General features: G+C 38.4%; 2 protein-coding genes across 3 annotated transcripts in view; one reads left to right on the top strand and one right to left on the bottom strand.

The window, feature by feature from the left end:
- The window catches only part of sdhc (succinate dehydrogenase complex, subunit C, integral membrane protein), a 48,191-nt gene extending 29,732 nt beyond the window's left edge, over positions 1 to 18,459 (bottom strand). Inside the window, exon 1 of the mRNA XM_039741128.1 lies at positions 18,363 to 18,459. Within this exon, the coding sequence (XP_039597062.1) occupies positions 18,363 to 18,379 (17 nt within the window). The 5' untranslated portion in view covers positions 18,380 to 18,459. The remainder of the gene's footprint in view (positions 1 to 18,362) is intronic.
- On the top strand, positions 9,175 to 14,704 carry LOC120518358 (E3 SUMO-protein ligase ZBED1-like). Of its 2 annotated transcripts, XM_039741125.1 has the most exons (3): positions 9,175 to 9,218; positions 13,254 to 13,868; positions 13,958 to 14,704. In XM_039741125.1, the coding sequence occupies exons 2-3, from the start codon at positions 13,368 to 13,370 to the stop codon at positions 14,348 to 14,350; spliced, it is 894 nt and encodes a 297-aa protein (XP_039597059.1). In that variant the 5' UTR covers positions 9,175 to 9,218; positions 13,254 to 13,367; the 3' UTR covers positions 14,351 to 14,704. The 2 variants fall into 2 exon arrangements, with proteins under 2 accessions (XP_039597059.1, XP_039597060.1); XM_039741126.1 differs by lacking the exon at positions 9,175 to 9,218 and having other exon boundaries at positions 12,039 to 13,868.
- Positions 18,460 to 19,092: the final 633 nt, after the last annotated feature.

Genomic DNA, 19,092 nt, shown 5'->3' with positions numbered 1-19,092 from the left:
GAGCCAAAAGGAAGTAACATATTTCAAACATTTATTCTACACAAATGCTAAAAAATAAAATAAATTTCATTACAACACAAGAAAAGTTATACAAAATAATTTTTTTTACTGCGTTTTAAAAATTATGTCTTCAAAGTGGCGCCATCATTAGTAATACACTCTAAGACAATTTCTGAACGCTTGCATGACTCATTCCTCCATTTCAAGGGGAATAGCGGCAATTTTGTGGCAAATAGCATCCTTGATGGCTTCATGGTTTTGAGGTCGGTGTGTGTATACCTTCGACTTGAGACAGACCCACAAGAAGAAATCTCATGGAGTGAGATCAGGCGAACATGAAGGCCACCTGACATTGCTGCAGAGGGAGATTAGCTCCTGCAAAAGCTGCATGAATCTTTGCAATGTATGAGTTGTTGCCCCATCCAACGAGGCATCCACCACATCAATTTCTTCCAGTTGGGGCCGCAAAAAGTTGTCTAGCATTTAAACATTCTGAAGTAAAGGTGACCGTTGCTACCCTATCCTCAAAAAAGTAAGGGCCTGAAATGCCAAATTCTGCAACAGTGCACCAAACTGTAACACACTCTATGTGCAGGGGTCTCTAATGAAGTTCACAAGAGTTGGTTTCAGCCCAATAGCAAAACTTTTGCTTAATTGCGCAATCATTCAAATGGACATGTGCCTTGGTGCTGCACATGGCGATGGCATCATGATGAACGGTTTGCAGAATATTTGCGCACAACTCTCTACGGCTCTCCCAGTGAGTTCCTGCACTACCATCATTTTGATTGCATGGAAATTAAGGTCCTCATGCAAAATCTTCCTTAAAAGAGATGTGCTGGAAATGCCTACGGCAGAAGCATGTTTGCGTGCTGAACGTCTACGAGACTGCAAAATTGATGCCTTTACAGCCTGGAGATTTTCTGTTCAAAGTTGTACCTGTCTGTCTAAATTTAGCCACCCACTGAAGAATTATTTTCCAATTTGGGATGTCAGCATTACAAAGAATGCTAAAGTGTGTTTAGAAGGTGCGCTTTGTAGTGATGATGGATTCATTGTTTTTGAAGAATGCTCCGACAGCAAAAGCACGGTGCACACCAGACCAAGGCATGTTTCCGATTAAAAACTGCAAGGGACCGCCTATCAATGGACCCCCACCCGAACCCACTCGGCTGCCTCTACCTTGCGCGATGACCTTGAGAAATGTGGTACTTCATTTTGACTCAATGTATAAAGAGAAAGTGTACAGAATTTTGCTTATGCATAATTGTACGCATCTGAATTTTTTCTTGTGTATACGCACATTTCTAGTTTTGTCCGTATGTCATGTTTTAGTATGAATTCTATGCCAAGTAATTATACATTAGGCCCCCTGGTCTTTTGTTATATTTGAGCCTCTACAATTTCTAAATTACAAACCACTTCCTTAGTAGTCCCTGCTACTGCTGGAAGTTTATCCACTTTCTCACATGTGAAAACTTCAGAAAAAAGCAAGTTTAGAGCATTCACACCTATCATCGTTTTTTTTTTTTTACATACAAAATGTATTAGAAGGCATTGTGCATATGTATTATGTATATGTTATTATACATCAAAATTATGGAAAAGAACATTCACCAGTGTAATGCAACCTATTATGTTCTTTACTACCTTCAGAAAAGAAAAGAAATATTTGAGTAAAGGAAGGGCAAAAGGATAACAGAAAAGCAAAGAAAATACAACAGTTCGCTCTGAAGCACTAGTTCAGCACTTTAATGGAAAAATAAAAACAAAAAAATAATAGTGAACTTAAAAAGGTGCGAAATATGGTGAAAACAAAATAGTAAGAAGGCTATATTTGAGTTTTTCAAAATACAGGGTACATAAAATACCCTGAATTTTAGCCAATTCCTCCATACAGAACAGCTTTAACTCTGGGATGTTGGTGGGTTTCCTCACATTAACTGCTCGCTTCAGGTCCTTCCACAACATTTCGATTGGATTAACGTCAGGACTTTGACTTGGCCATTCCAAAACATTAACTTTACTCTTCTTTAACCATTCTTTGGTAGAACAACTTATGTGCTTAGGTTCGTTGTCTTGCTGCATGACCCTCCTTCTCTTGAGATTCAGTTCATGGACAGATGACCTGACATTTTCCTTTAAAATTCTCTGATATAATTCAGAATGCATTGTTCCATCAATGAAGGAAAGCCATCCTGGCCCAGATGCAGCAAAACAGGCCCAAACCATGATACTACCACCACCATGTTTCACAGATGGGATAAGGTTCTTATGCTGGAATGCAGCATTTTCCTTTCTCCAAACAGAACGCTTTTCATTTAAACCAAAAAAAAAGTTCTATTTTGGTCTTATCCGTCCACAAAACATTCTTCCAGTAGCCTCCTGGTTTGTCCACATGATCTTTAGCAAACTGCAGATGAGCAGCAATATTTATTTTGGAGAGTAGAGGCTTTCTCCTTGCAACCCTGCCATGCACACCACTGTTGTTCAGTGTTCTCCTGATGGTGGACTCATGAACATGAACATTAGCCAATGTGAGAGAGGCCTTCAGTTGCTTAGAAGTTACCCTGGGGTCCTTTGTGACCTTGCCAATTATTACATGCCTTGCTCTTGGAGTGATCTTTGTTGGTCGATCACTCCTGGGGAGGGTAACAATGGTCTTGAATTTCTTCCATTTGTACACAATCTGTCTGACTGTGGATTGGTGGAGTCCAAACTCTTTAGATATGGTTTTGTAACCTTTTCCAGCCTGATGAGCATCAACAACTCTTTTTCTGAGGTCCTCAGAAATCTCCTTTGTTTGTGCCATGATACACTTCCACAAACGTGTTGTGAAGAGCAGACTTTGATAGATCACTGCTCTTTAAATAACACAGGGTGCCCACTCACACCTGATTGTCATCCCTTTTAATTGAAAACACCTGACTCAAATTTTACCTTCAAACTAACTGCTAATCATAGAGGTTCACATATATTTGCCACTCACAAATATGTAATATTCGATCATTTTCCTCAATAAATAAATGACCAAGTATAATATTTTTGTCTCATTTGTTTAACTGGTTTCTCGTTACCTACTTTTAGGACTTGAGTGAAAATCTAATGATGTTTTAGGTCATATTTATGCAGAAATGTAGAAAATTCTAAAGGTTCACAAACTTTCAAGCACAACTGTATATCACACACAATCACACATACGCATGTTTGGGACAAAGATACATTTTTGCTTGATTAAACCCCCTATTCCACAGTTTTAAATTACAAAGCAATCAATTCACATGTGATCAAAGTGCACATTGCTGACTTTAAGAACATTTGCTAACATTTTGGTCACCTCATTTCAGGGCACCATAACGTTTGGGACAATTGGAATCAAAGGTATCTGTGATTAGCACAGGACATAGCAATGGCAGATATATTAAAGTAGTCATATTTAGTACTTTGTTGTTCATTCCTTGCATGCGAGGACTGCTTCATTTATGTGATTCATACACACTAAGCCTCTAATGCTGCCATCTAACGGCTCTGCTTGTTTCGGGGCTTGTCCTCTTAAATTTTAACTTCAGCAAATAGAAGGCATGCTCAGCTGCATTTACTGTAAATCGGGGGACTAGCTTGGCTATTCAAGAAATTTCAATTTTTTTAGCTTTGAAAATACCTGTGTTGCTTTAGCAGCATGTTTGACATCATCATCTTGTTGTATCTTGTAATCATGTCTGAATAGTTTGACTTGTAATTTCAAACTGTGGAGAACAGGAGTACATAAATGAAAAAAAAAATTGTCTTTGTCAGCAGTGACACACTTCCTGCATTTGATTTGACAGTGTGCAGTGTTGGCCGCTGTTGCCTTTCTTTGCGGCATTGTATTGTTTGCTACGTTCTTTTGTGATTTAAGTGTGTAGAGTCAGCAGATGGTGCTGGTCTTCCACCAGTCATTGTTCAGCGATGCCTGTGCACTGTATTTCAAAGGGAGCATTTGTGCATGTGGCCATCAGTAGATACACAAACTCAGGTCATACTAAGGGGTGCCAAAACCTTGGTGGTGAGCGGAAGGAGATGTCTTAGTTAAGGTTTAGAAATGTCTGACTCCCGCAGGCAAGGTAGAAGATCAGCCTTCCTGTGTAACACAAGTCACCATCTGAACCTGTCAGAGCATTTTTTATCCCATCCGGTATGTGGCATGAAAGCATGTTGGAGCAGGTGGTGAATACACTCCCTCACAAAAGCAAGAACTCTTGGTTGGTCTGCCAAGACTAAGGTAAGAGTCTTCTGGTGGTGAAATTGTTTTCATATCAGACTCACAGTGTGACTGCTTGGCCATATCTGACATGGAAGTGATGTAACACTGTGACCTTGCCTGCCAGTACTGTGTAGGGGGATGCATGTCATGTTGAGGCCTTAAATTTTGGCTACTCTAGCCAACACACAGACTTCATGAGTTGCGCTTGTGTCAGACAAGCTGTGTGATTGGTCATCCACACTTGTCTTGTCAGTTATGTATGAAGTACTTGACAGGGGTGTGTGGCCATGCATATCCTCTAAGGTCAGGTGGGATCCACTCGCTCGTGAGAGGGACCCGAAGCACAATTTTATTCCCACCACTCCCCAATCATCAGATTCACCGGTCGCATTGAATGTATCAAGGCATAAAAGTCAATTGAAACCAAGATTAAACTTTAGCTTGACTAAAAACATAGATGTCCCACAGAATTTTGATAAATGTGATTTTTGGAACTACCACCATTCACTCAAAGAATGTGGCACATGTTAATAGCAGGCAGTGCTTTATATGTCAAAATCATGCAGTCTTCTATGATCCTGTAGTCTGCGTTGCTCAAAGCATATTCAATGAAGTCAAGGTATTTAGATGTTGATGTAATCTGGATTCACTTTATCAGATAATTTAATTCAATCATTTCTTCTTACTAACAAACCAAGGCTTTAAATTACCTGGATCATGATTACAATCATGCAAATGTGTGTGCATTTTTATATTAAATACAACAGCATTGTACAAACAATAAGCACTGTGAGAGAGGGAAAGAACATGTTACTGTTAAGCGGCACCCTACTCTAGTTGCCCAGTCCAGGCAAAAAAACATATAAAAAAAGATACCAAATAACTTAAAAATAGGGCAACTCCAGTAAAAGTTACCACATTCATTTAATTCTAATTATGTGTCTTGTGGCCAATGTAGTGTTGGTTACGCCAGGCAAATATAGTACAATAATTTATTTTTTTTAAAAATTAATTTCACAGACAGCATATTAAGAAAATATAATGCCTAAGTGTGTAAAATATAGAGTGATGTGTTTCCCTATATGTTCAATTCTAGATACTGAATACAAGGCAGTGAACGATATGCAATTGTATAAAAAACACCCCCTTGAAGGTGTTTACAATTGCATGACTAGGAAACTAAATGAACACATTAATCAATCAGTTATCAATAGTGCTTTTAACAACAAGCAACATAACTCAATGATCTGGAAAGCAATCAATATTAAATTCATTAAAATGACACAGTTAAAAGAACATGAAAAAAACAGTACAATATAAACAGTCAAAATATATGATAAACTGTGCAAAAATCTTGGCACTCAGTCAAAATAAAAAACAAAGAACAAAGGTTATGGCATTGTAAAGAGAAAAATGAGGTTTCTTACATGCGGAGTAGACCTTTGGACTACCCAGCCTGCTACACTGGAAACTTTCTCAGTGCTGGCAATGAAGTAAAGAAATTTGTTGCTAGCAAAGATGCACTGGGGCAGCACAAATGCAAATTATTACACCCTTATTGGTAGACAGTTAATCAGCTCACCCTGTTGAGTTTTTTTTTTGGTGGAATGGCAAAATTTGAACAATGACTCACAGAACTCTTGTCCTTGACAAAAATCTAATCAAGCAGAAGTGACTAAAATGTTAATTTCAAAAATTCAAAAATAAGCAGGTGTATGAAGGACAAAACACTAAGCAACCCAGAGACGTTGCCATCATGTTTCCAAAGCTCTGAAAATCAATTTAACTGGACCATGTTCCATTGAGCAATGACTTGAGTAGTTTCTGCTCTTAGTTTCAGTTAGTGTTTGGTACAACTGACATGGGGGGTTGGTGACACATTGGCCCTGTTAGTAACCTTAGGTAAGAATAACAAAAAGAAGTAACACTGAAAATGGATAATACTTCAAAGCCAAACATAACTTTGGCAGGATTAAGTATTTTGGATTTAAAAAACAAATATAAGGGTCTATTTGTTGGTGTTGCTTAAAAAGGTAGTCATTAAAATTGTCAGGTATCAGCAATTTACAGATATTGAAAGCACAATCACAAAGATGCTTTGGTTTTGGCTTCACCATCCACATTCACGCACAATAGACTTAAATGTCATATTGTACTTTTGCCATGATTAATTTTTGTAGGTTGTTACAACTTCCAGCCATCCATCCATTATCCAACCCGCTATATCCTAACTACAAGGTCACGGGGGTCTGCTGGAGCCAATCCCTGTCTGTAGTGAAATGTTGGTTTAAACAAAAACAAAGTATTTGTTAAAATGAAAAAGGATCTTATACTTCTGCACATACCGTACCATAGGCTACTATGAATAGTAAAGTATTTCCACCATTTAAATGTAGTACTAGGGTGTTGTACTGTGGTAGCCATTATGAATGTAATGAAAAGTCAAGGAAAATGACACCTTTTATTGGCTAACTAAAAAGATTACAATATGCAAGCTTTCGAGGCAACTTACCTGAAGAAGGGGCCCGAGTTGCCTTGAAAGCTTGCATATTGTAATCTTTTTTGTTATCCGATAAAAGGTGTAATTTTGCTTGACTTTTCACACACTACATTTTCACTTTAAATGGAAATTTGTGGTTTAAGGGGACAATCAATTGTTTTTAAATAAAAACACAACTGAACTATTTGTTTACATTTTAAAGTTTGACTGCAACAGAACCTTACATCCAAATCCCCCTAAACCAACAACCCAACTCCACCCCATACTCCAAAGAATAGCAGTCTACCCTTGGTTAACGTTTTGGTAGCTAACTGAATAAGATATATGGCCTAGCATTACACCCCTATATTGAAAAACCTTACAAATGTATGAACATTGTACAACATTGAGAGGAAATACTTGGCAGGCCAAATCTACAGCACTGCCATCAAAAGTTGTCCAAATGACTTTCAAATCTGTTCTCTAATTCTATTAACAGGTAAATAAATAAGCACTTCCACTACCAGACAGAAAAAATTACAAGTAAAATTCAGTACAGAGATTATTTTAAAACATCATGCGATTTGCTAGAACTCCGTGGCTAATAGAGGATAGGACCCAACACGAGAACTGCCCCTTGATCAATCAGATTTACAAGGCCAAAGAATATTAATTTACTCTTGGAGAAGGAGTGGTAAAATGGTTTAACTGACTTGATAGGCAATGCTTTCTACAATGAACTTTTCCCAAGTCAAACTAAACTCAAAACATTAGTGTTAAGATATGAAGGCATATTGCTACTGTAACATAGCTGGTGAAATTGTACACTGTTTTCGCGGAACACAACAAGCCATACTTGTGTCTAGTTAATTATAAAGTCCCTCAGATAGGGTCCCCTAGGTTTGTTCTCTGTTATATCACAGAGTACAATACAAAATGCATGATGTTCGATACACATACTCGGAAATCAGAGGTTTAGCACAAAACATGGTAAACCAGATATTTCTGACATAACCATCTAAATCTATAGGTGTAACACTTTGACAGAAAATATCCCAGCAGCATTAGATGCAAAACATGGAACCAAACCCTGGGTGGGACACAGACCCAGTGCACAACTCTCACTCTTACACTCTTACTCAGAGTAGGCAAATTTAAAACCACCATCTAACCTAATATACATGATTTTGGGATACAAAAGGGAACTGGAGTATCCAGAGATATCCAACAAGAAAATATACAGATGGAACTGCAGGACTTTCTTTTTTTTTCTAAATATTTAATGGAGGCCTTGGTATTATAGTTGCCACACAGCACTTCAATTTCACCTGCAAAACACAAAGTAATGGCAGGCTGACTATGGACATTTGACTTCATATTTCATATACAGTGCAATTCATGATGCTACAGACAAAGAAACATTTTCCTTGCTTTATCCCTCTGCTCCATGATTTAAAATTAAAAAAAAAAATCAAACAATTCAGATGTGATTAAAGTGTATATTGCAGACTAACAGAATTTGCATACATTTCAGTCACACCATGTAGGAATTAAAACACTTTTTATAGTTGGTCCTCCATTTCAGAGAATCATGTTTGGGACTTGGCAATATTAAAGTAGTCTCTCTCTCTCATTCCTCCTAGGGCACAAAGCAGAAGCAGACAATGGCCGACAGTGGGGTAAATCGCATTGCAGTCATAGTAGAAGAACTCCAGGCACTCGACGAACAGATTCAGAAACTCCTGTCCCGAAGGAGATACCTTAGAGATCTGAAGGCCTGGCTACTGGATAAACCGTCCTCACCATCTGTAATCGCTGTAACATCAACCCCGCGTTGTGCCGACCTCACCTCCGCATCTCGTAGGAGCGACACCGCTGATGACTTTGGTGGATTTCAGCTATGCAGGCGGGGGTTCAAGTCCAGAGCACCTCCATCAGCACAGGCGAGCATCCTAACTCAGAACCGGTTCGACCCTCTCCGCGTCCCCAGTTCGCCTTCAGTCCCTGGTGATGTAATAGTGGTAGGTGATTCTATTGTTAGAAACCTTAACATCGCATGCCCTAATGGAAAATTGTTTGTTTCTTGTTTTCCCAATGCTCGTGTCCGAGATGTGATGAGACGTGTGCTGGCAATCCACGAAAAGCACAAAAACAGGGCAGTGGGAGCGGTTGTTTTGCATGCCGGCGTAAACGATATAAGGCACTGACAAACAGAAATCCTCAAGGCTGACTTCGCAGCTTTGATTAAAGACACGAAGGAGAGGACCCCATCAGCAAAGATCTTCATTTCGGGTCCAATACCTCTCGTCAAACGATCCAACGAGTACTACAGTTGTCTGCTAGGATTGAACACCTGGCTACAGGGTTTCTGCAAGAAGGAAGACATCGGTTTCATCAACAATTGGAATCTTTTTAGAAAGGCCGCGTTTCTTCAAGCGAGATGGCCTGCATCCAAACAGTTTCGGCGCCCGGGTCCTCTCCGAAAACATATCTAAGGTAATTCGTTTATCTTGACTTATCTATCTCTGCTCTTAACCCCTTCCGAAATGATACTGTTGTGCTAGGACATAAGTGTTTAATAGAATCTTCCATTAAAGTGCATAACATTAATACTGTAATAAGCAATCTCAATGCACGTAGAAAATCTAGGCAATACGGCATAAACTCCAATAATCTAATTAAAATTACTATTTTAGAGGAACAATGTATTAAAACTATAAAAACAGATCACAGATTAAACAAAAAATACACACAGAGCGGTGCTAATAAAAATAATTTAGTTCCTATTCCAAATATCAATAACGCATATAGTATTCATCATAAATATGGCACTATTAAATGTTAGAGCTTTAACTAACAAAACGTTTTTTATCAACGATCTTATTAGTGATAAAAATATAGATTTTATTGCACTAAGTGAAACGTGGCTCAACTCAGACGGCGCGGCTGTTTTAATCGAATCTGCGCCTCCGGATTACAGTTTTACTCGTGCAGACCGTCAGGGAAAAAAGGGGGGGCGGCTTGGCAAACATTTACTCGAGCCGGTTAAAATGTAAAGATGTCAGTTTTGGTAAGTTCAAGTCCTTTGAGTATCTTGCCGTTGTTATCCATGGAGATTCTCAAGTTCTAGTATTATCCGTGTATACTCCTGGGCTCTTTTGATTTGAAGCAGCTCGTTAATCAGCCTACACATAAAGCAGGTCATACGTTAGACTTAGTGATTACTAAAGGACTTAAAGCAGATCATTGATATTGGTGTATCAGACCATTTTCTTCTACTTTTTAATATAGAAATAATGATAAAAAACACCCATGAGAAGCATATTGTTAAAAAACGCTTCTTTGACTCAGCAGCAGCTTTAAAACTTACATTTTAAGCAATCAGTCCGTTTATAGCGCCAACTATAATAGCGAGGATAATGTAAATAGTAAGGTGGAAAGATTTAATACTAAAGTGAGAGCTGCACCTGAAAAGACAGTTAAAAAATCTTCTAGCATTGTTATACCATGGAAGACCCAAAGAGTGTCGGATTTAAGGAGAACATGTCGTAGAGCTGAGCGTAAATGGAGGAAGACTAAACTAAGTATCCACTATGAAATATTAAAAGTTAAAATAACAGAATACAATAACAATGTCTGTCTTGAGAGGCGCTGCTATTTCTCTAAGATTATAAATAATGCTAGTAATCCCAGAGTCTTATTCTCTACGATTGATCGTCTGCTAAACCCAGGTAACTCAAAAGAATGCCTCCTAAGTACTTCCAGTAAAACCTGTGAGGCTATTGCTGTATTTTTCAACCAAAAAATTAATGATATTAGAAATAACATAGTATATCTCCCCAACACTAAGAATCCTCCTAAACCCCAGCATTCTGTTATAAACAAATTAAACTCTTTCACTAGGATAGATTTGCCTGATTTACAAAAAATAATATCTCAATTAAAACCCTCCACCTGCGTCCTTGACCCAATACCAACAAATTATTTCAAAGAAGTATCAGGCGTGCTAATTGATAATGTTCTTGACATAGTAAATTCGTCATTAGATACGGGGGTCTTCCTAGACGGTCTTAAAACTGCTGTAGTTAAACCCCTACTTAAGAAACATAATCTTGACCCCTCGGCTCTTGAAAATTTTAGACCCATCTCTAACCTGCCTTTCTTAAGTAAAATTCTGGAGAAGGCAGTCATTATGCAGTTAAATGACCACCTAAATAAACATGCTATTCTTGATAAATTTCAGTCGGGTTTTAGAACAAATCACAGCCCAGAAACTGCACTCGTTAAAGTAGTAAATGATTTGCTGGTGAATGCAGATAGAGGCCATTTATCTGTTCTCATCCCCTTAGATCTGAATGCTGCATTTGACACCATTGATTAGGGCTGCACGATTAATCTTTTTTTTGTCATGATAACGATATTTATGACCCACGATCAGTTAATAAATATCGTCGCGATTTTACAGTATAAAGACCAAACTGTTTTTTATGGGCGGAGTTTACGGATTGGACTGCGTCACTATGACATTACTGCGTCTAGATTGCAAGCACTTTCTGAAGCAGTAGAAGTCAATAGCAGCAATAACAGTCAGTCAGAATAAACATATGATGGCGGAGCAGCGTGAGGAAGGTGCAGAAGTGCGATCGTTAGTTCCTAAAAAGGGGTCATACTCAGTTGTCTGGAACTATTTTGGTTTCTAGGAATGTGATGTTGATCAGGTACGAGTCTTGTGCAAACCTTGCTCCTGTTCCGTCCAAACGTCCCAAGGTAACACAACAAACCTCATCAATCACCTTAAAAGCCACCACAAAGTACACTATCAAGAATTTCAACGACTGAAGGCACAAACAGCAACAACAAAAAATTACCAGCCATCCACAACAGACAACAATATCAGGGACATTGTTCAACGCAATACCATATCTGCCTAGCTCGCAAAGACACCGGGAAATGACAGAGGCGATCACGTACCATATAGCCAAGGATATGTGTCCAATAACCACCGTGAGCAGTGAGGGGTTTAAAAAAATGATCGCAACACTTGATAAAAGATATAGCATTCCCTCACGTAACCATTTTTCCAATGTTGCGCTGCCCTCGCTGTATGCGAAATGCCGAAAAGAAATAGAAAGAGAAATTCTCAGGCTCAGCCTTGAATATTTTGCTGCCACGACCGACTTATGGTCAAGCAGAACTGCGGAACCGTATTTGAGCTTGACAGTTCATTTTATTGACAGCGAGTTTGAGATGAAAAGCAAGCTTTTGCAAACTTCGTTTTTCCCACAAGACCATACAGCGGAGTTTATTGCAGTGGGCCTCAAAGAAGCGATGTCCGCTTGGGGCTTGGTGGAAGAAAGACTTGTGTGCATCACAACAGACAATGCAGCTAATATAATTAGGGCAGCATCTATGAATAACTGGCCGAGGCTACACAATTTGACAATTTAAAAATATTAGTTGTTGTTGTTTTAGTGATATTATAATCAGGGGTGCACATAACTGGTAATGCATGCGTGGCAAAAATGATGAACGTGTAACGTCATTTTGTTACTACAGCACTTTCGCATACAAAACAGAAGAGCTCTTGACTGTGAACGTTTTTTGACAGCGTGCGATTAAAATTTCACCTTCACTATTTGTTTTATGTCCTTTCGGTTTAGGTACTGCGTTTATGTTCGAAAAGTGTTTATTTCTCCGACTCAGGACCCTATTCTGCACCGGCGGAAAGCACCATACAAAGTGGTTTCGTTTTGAAATAAAATAATTTTGCATGTTTTCCGCTTGTGGCAGTGGTAATTTTTAAAATGAGGCGCTGCTGTGCACATTTTCGGCTACTTTAAGACGGGCAAATGACAGTGCGCTCTTCACCAACAGTCTTTAGTCAGTGACGTTATTTATTAAACGATATTTAACAGGCACACGCTCATGTGATATTAGATACGTACTCAAATAGCATTTTATTTTATTTGGGTTATATCACAAAAGAACAACTGATTTTTTCATACCATTTTTAATGAAATGCAATACATTTGTTTAATGCATATTACGCTCAAGACGCAACCTTGTGTTCCGTCAAGTTGCACAATGACAATTAAAAAACCACAGAACCTTAAGGGAGCGATCTGCACTTATTAAGATCTCGCTGCGGAGTGCGTACCAAACACCAGCTCCTGCTACTCACCTGAGGAACACACTCAAAAAGTTATGTGCACCCCCGATTATAATGACACATGATAATGACAATGAGTCATATGTCTACAGTATAATAATCATCATTTTTATTCTGCTAATCTATCAAATTAGATACATTTAAAAGTTTAGTCAAATACTATTATGTTAACGTTTGTGAACCCAGATGAGTTTAGAATAAGTGAGTGTTTATTATTTATTAATAAATGTTTGATAATTGTCTTATGTGTATATAATTAGTGAAATAAAAAACTTTTTTTTTATTTCTGATCAAAATTGCATAAACAAGAGTCTTCCTGTGTCTTACTGTTTTTTTTTTCTGATCATGTTTATTTCCTGAAGAGAATGCCATGAAGGATCCAAGAATTGACCGGGCTGTGGGGCTCTGTAAAAAGTTGGTGAGCTCCTTCTCTTACAGCTGGAAGCGTAAGAGAGTTTTTAGCTGCACAAAAGGAGATGAAACTCCCAGAGCACTCACTGAAAACAGAGTGTCCAACAAGGTGGGGATCACGTCAGGCCATGATAGAGAGAATCATCGAGCAGCAAAAGGCCATTGCACATGTCCTGTCCTCTGACAAGAAGTCTCGTCATCTTATCCCAACATGGCAGGACATGGATGTACTAGAGGCAATCAACAAATCCTTGCACCCTCTAGTTAATTTTAAAGATGCACTGTCTGATGAGAAGTACGTCAGCGTGTCATTTGTTAAGCCAGTTCTTCATTTTTTCAACGCATCATTCTTGAAAATTAAGGATGATGATACTGACCTGTCAAAAGCAATCAAGTCTAAAATTTTGGAATACCTAAACGAAAAATACAGTGACCCAGACATCCAAGCTCTATTGGACATGGCATCTACGGTGGATCCACGATTTAAGATGAGATACACAGCTGAGGACAACAAAACAACAATTCAATCCAGACTCAAAGTTGAGATGCAGACTTTGGCAATGATGGTAATAAAAATGAGCTGCACTGAGATCTATATTAGTGTTTTGAGTCTCAATTAGTTAAATTTGTTCTAAATGCCTTTTTCTGTGTTTAGGTGCCACCCCAAGAAACAGCACAAAAGACCAGTGAGGAGGATGCTGAAGCTGGATGTGCCCCAAAGAAAAAGATGACTTTAGGAAGCTACTTTAAAACTGCTGAACAAGCCTTGCCACCTAACAACCAGAAATCCAGTGTAGCCTGTGAGCTGGAATCTTTATTGCAGTCAAGCTACCTGGATAGTGAGGGGGACCCATTAAAATGGTGGAAAGAACATGAAAAGAGCTACCCAAGGCTTTCAAAAGTGGCAAAAAAATACTTGTGCATACCAGCCACAAGCTCCCCTTCAGAGAGAGCTTTTAGTTCCGGTGGAAATTTAGTTACTTGCTTGCGGTCTTCCCTAAAGCCCGATCAAGTTGACAGGCTTGTGTTCTTAGCCAAAAATCTGTAACATGTTGTAAAAATGTTTTATTCTTATTTGATTTTATTACAAGTTGATGTAAAAGAGGCAGTTTAATTTTATTTATTTACCACAGCTAAAAAACTCTCCATTCTAAACATGTTCAGGTTTGTTTATTTTTCTTTATTTGTGGCTGTAAAGTGCAATAAGAATACACAAGTGAATAAAAGTTCATTACCAAAGGAATAATCATCATTATTAATCGTGATAAAAATTTTGAGCAAAATAATCGTGATAATCATTTTTTCTGTTATCGTGCCGCCCTACCATTGATCAGAATATTCTTAGAAATCGCCTTAGTCAATGGGTGGGCCTCTCTGGTAGTGTTTTAAATTGGTTTGAATCCTACCTGACAGGGAGAAAATTCTTTGTTAGTCGTGGTAATTACAACTCAAAGACATATGATATTCAATATGGTGTTCCACAAGGCTCTATCCTGGGTTCGCTGTTATTCTCAATCTATATGCTTCCGTTAGGTCAGATTATCTCAGGGAATGACGCTGATGACACACAATGTGCACTTTAACACACATTGTGGAGAGCACTGTAGGCGTGTTGTGACTTAGTGTGTTCCCCATGCTCATCCTTTACACTGTACTTACAAATGTTAAGTATGTTTCATTTTGCACCGTGCCCTGTAAAGAACTTTTGAAAATAACGTCTTCTTTTTGGCCGTTCTCACCATTATACCGGAAGGAACTGACCTCTCCTTTTGGCGGTTTCATTCCATATTTCCGTTAACAAAGGATTTATTTCACAGCAGAGACCCACAAGGGCCGACCCCGGTCCCCCTTCCTTTTTCCACACTGCTGCTGTCCACGCACCTACCACGTGGTTGACTCCTTGCCTATATACTGTACATTAACGACATCCCGTGCTCATTGTGCCTCCTCACTTTCCTCAGCTGTTCATCGTGCTCAGTGCTCTCTTCTTCTTTACTCCATCGCTTCAATCCTGTTACTGTTCACCTTGCTTCACGTCTTCCTGCTGGTGACTCCTAGCTTTTTGTTTAATCCACCACTTCAAGGCTGACATTGCTGGGTTTCCTTACTTCCTCACGCCCCCCTCCTCGTGATTGTTGCCTTTTCTTTTACTCCAACACTTCAAGGCAGGTTGGTCATTTTACAGCCCGAGGGCAGAACTGCAAACGTTGTTTACAAAGAGATCCTTACATCCTAAAAATGCACATTTCTCATACACAACATTTACAGTCATAAATTAAACTCTTTACAATCATCAAATTCATTGTCAATACTAAAATAAGCCTACGACAATTACATTGACAAGCATGTTACGTTATTTTTAAAATGTTTCTTTTTCTTAACTTCTTTAACACACTACTTCTCCGCAGCAAAGCGCGGGTATTTTGCTAGTCCAATATAAAAAAGAATGCATAAACTAACTACAGTGGAACCTCGGTTCATGAACGTCTCGGAACACATACAAATCGGTTTACGACCAAAAAGTTTGCCAAACTTTTGGCGTTCACGACCACAGACTCTGGTATACGAACAAGCCAGTTTCCCTTTCGGTTTGTGCGCGCCAATGATTTCTGCATGTGTTCAGTCTCTCCCTGTGCATTCCCTGTGCAGCGAGAGAGAGAGAGAGCGCGACACACACACACAGGCGCGAGAGATAAGGCAGAGAAGGCAGTTAAAGAATGAACTGGGCTTGTTTTTGTTTTCACTTCTGTTTACAGCAATCAGTTCGTAGCATGCATCGTTGCAATGTTACTTTTCTTGGTTGTTTATTAAATTACAGATTTTTCAAATGTTCATTTTTTTCCCTGTGCTTAAAACTCATTAAAAAAAAGTGTTTTCAGCGAGCGGTTCGTATCGCTATAGCGCGAACTCTTGCAGTGTTAGTTTTCTCAGTGTTATTCAATGTTTTTACATTTAGTTTACTATTACGCTGTGCATTCTATGGTATAGTTAACTATATTTGTGCTTAAAAACTTATAAAATATATATTTACATACAGTTCGTATGGTCTGGAATGGATTCATTGTATTTACATACAATCCTATGGGGGAAATTACTTCGGTTCATAACCAAATCGGTTTACGACCAGTGTTTTGGAACGAATTATGGTCGTGAACCGAGGTTCCACTGTACATACAAATCACAATCATCATTAACATACAAACTAGATGAATGCGGTAATGACAAATGATGCGCCTATCAAGAAGCCAAAACACAAAGTAGTACTCAACTGTGCTCTTTAAAAAAGGACTGACTGGCAAAAGCGGAATACATTTTTTATTTGCTTTACAACTTGGTACGAGTTTAGAGCACCTGCTATTTCACGGTCTGCATTTTTTTTTTTTTTTTTACTATTCCTGATGCACTTCACCTTGACTGCGCTTTTACTACTAAAATATTAAAACAATCTCTTTGGGCCGTCTTTTGACTTGTCTGCTATATTCTTCTCTGTCTTTTAGCCTCCTTAATATCTTTCTTAATGAATGCTCTCATGTTCTCATACTCCTTACAATTCTCATACACCTTTTTTTTTTTTTTTTAAACTTTGCAGGTTCTTTATCAACTCTTTAATAACCTACTGCAGAGTTCTTACAAATTTCATGCTAAGTTTTTAGAAGTTTCTTACTAATCCCAAATTTAAGTATGTACCTGTCCTGCATTAAGTGTAAAACATTTTAAAATCTATTCCACTGCTACTTAAAAGCTTATCCCAGTCTATCCTTGTTAGACTTTGCCGCATCCATTTAAAATATGCTTTACCAAATTTGGCCACTTTAGTCTTAACAGCCACACTCTTTCAAAACAGTGAGAACTGTATTATGGCCACTTGACCCTAGTGGTTCAATCACGTCTACATCCTCAATTCTATCCTGATTATTACAAAATACTAAAATCACACCGAGTTCCCCCCAGCATTGGTGTTTTAATATACTGTTCTAAAAAACAGTCAATGGTTACTTCTAAAAACTCTTGGGCTCCTCTATTTGCAAGGTTATCCCTGTTAACATTCAGATAGTTATCAAGTCCCCCATGACTATAATACCGCCCTGTAAACTTACCTTCTGAAAATTACGAAAAAGATGTGCATTGAAATGACTGTCTGCATTGGGCAGTCTAAAAGTCTACAACTCACTCCTAAAATAAGGCCCGTCTCTCTTCATGTTTTCCAGATGAAGCCACACGTCCTCACAAAGATGGGCTTCATCTCCAAACTGAAGAGGCCTTGCACTTAAATTCTGTTTGACATAAAAAGCAACCCCACCTCCTTTTCTGTTCTGTCTATCCATTCAAAAAAAACGTATTATACTCAAACCCATCTTTGTTACTTTGCCAGGTTTCTGATATTAATATCACAATTATGCTTCATTACATACAGCACCAACTCACTCCTTTTATTTTTTAATACTTCTGGCATTAAGGCAACCCACTGTTACTTTGTTACTCATTTTACTTTTGCATTTAAACGATGGGTTTGGATTTACATTATTATGCATTTTTATTTTTACACTACTGTTTGTTCCTTCGTAAACAGTCTTAAACCTGACCTGTCCTAAACTCCCTTGTAACCCAACACTCTAGTTTAAATAAGCATGACTTTAAAACCATAACTATCTCTGTCTTGCTCACCTAAAATGAATAACGAAACAATACAGCTTAATTTAAGTCCGTGCTTTATCCCCGACCAACTGACACATCAAATACACACGTGAATTTACAACAAACACTTAAAAAAGGGTTACTTGATCAAAAAATTGATAACCACTGCATTCCTCGCAATCTTCCTGATCAAAAATAAACAACAAAAACTCAGCCTGAAAAATAAATTCAAAAAGACACAAAACAACATAAGCAATACAAACAAGGTAACACGTAATAAGAATGTTTTACTTTTCGGCTATGGAATTATTTTATTACACTGCGAATACGTTATTTAACAAATGCCAACCAAAACACACATTAATCAGTATGTATTTCTGAAAAAACTATCATATTCCTCGCCATCACTTTCGTCAATAACTGACCTCAACAATAACGCCATGTTGTCCTGTCCTGTCCCTTCGGCTTCCCACTTCCGCGTCCGCCCCTTCACATCACGTGACACACTGGACGCAAACGTTGGATTTAAAGTCAAATTCATTTTATAGTTAACAATTAGGTTACTTAATTAGCAGAAAAATTGGAGCGATACATACGTTATTAAACATTATTGAATCATAACTGTAAATGTTTACATTTTGATGTTTGACGCGAGTCTTTTCTCTCGCCATAATAAGTAAGGGCGTGAAGCTAACAGTAAACTACTGGCAAGCTTCACTCGGCCTTTCTCATTTGTGGCGTCTTAGCGCAGCGCTGTGGGGGCGGAGCCTAGCTTGGCAGAAGCGTGTACTGTACTGAACAAGACAGGGAATCTACCAGACACCGAGCCATTATAAAGTCAAAAAGTAAAGTTAAATTTAGGAATGTGTCAGGAACCATACACAGACACACACACACAGAACGTGCGGACTCTATTAGGGTGCTGAATCCTTGAGGAAATTGCGCTAGCGACTGTTGTGTATGGCGTTATTTCAGTGCCACTATTCTGAGCGCACGTAAAAAAATATTGCAAGTGCAAGTGTTGCATTTTGAGGAGAAATTTATTTTGAGCGTTTTACGGCTTCAAAATTGTTTCTAACACAAAAGTATGAGTGAGGTCGCAGTTTAGGAGTAAAGGTAATTGATTTGCCTGTGTAAGGCCCCATGTTGCAGTGG

This window comes from Polypterus senegalus, chromosome 18 (genome assembly GCF_016835505.1).
Source record: "Polypterus senegalus isolate Bchr_013 chromosome 18, ASM1683550v1, whole genome shotgun sequence".
NCBI classification, from domain to species: Eukaryota; Metazoa; Chordata; class Cladistia; order Polypteriformes; family Polypteridae; genus Polypterus; species Polypterus senegalus.
The sequence above is the reverse complement of the archived record's forward strand: the minus strand, read 5'-3'. Positions and strand labels throughout refer to the sequence as shown.

Excerpts from the sequence above, each read along its gene's own strand:
- LOC120518358 (XM_039741125.1), top strand. The coding sequence starts at position 13,368 with ATGAAACTCCCAGAGCACTCACTGAAAACAGAGTGTCCAACAAGGTGG. Across the intron at positions 13,869-13,957 it reads TGCAGACTTTGGCAATGATG|GTGCCACCCCAAGAAACAGC; the intron begins GTAATAAAAATG and ends TTCTGTGTTTAG.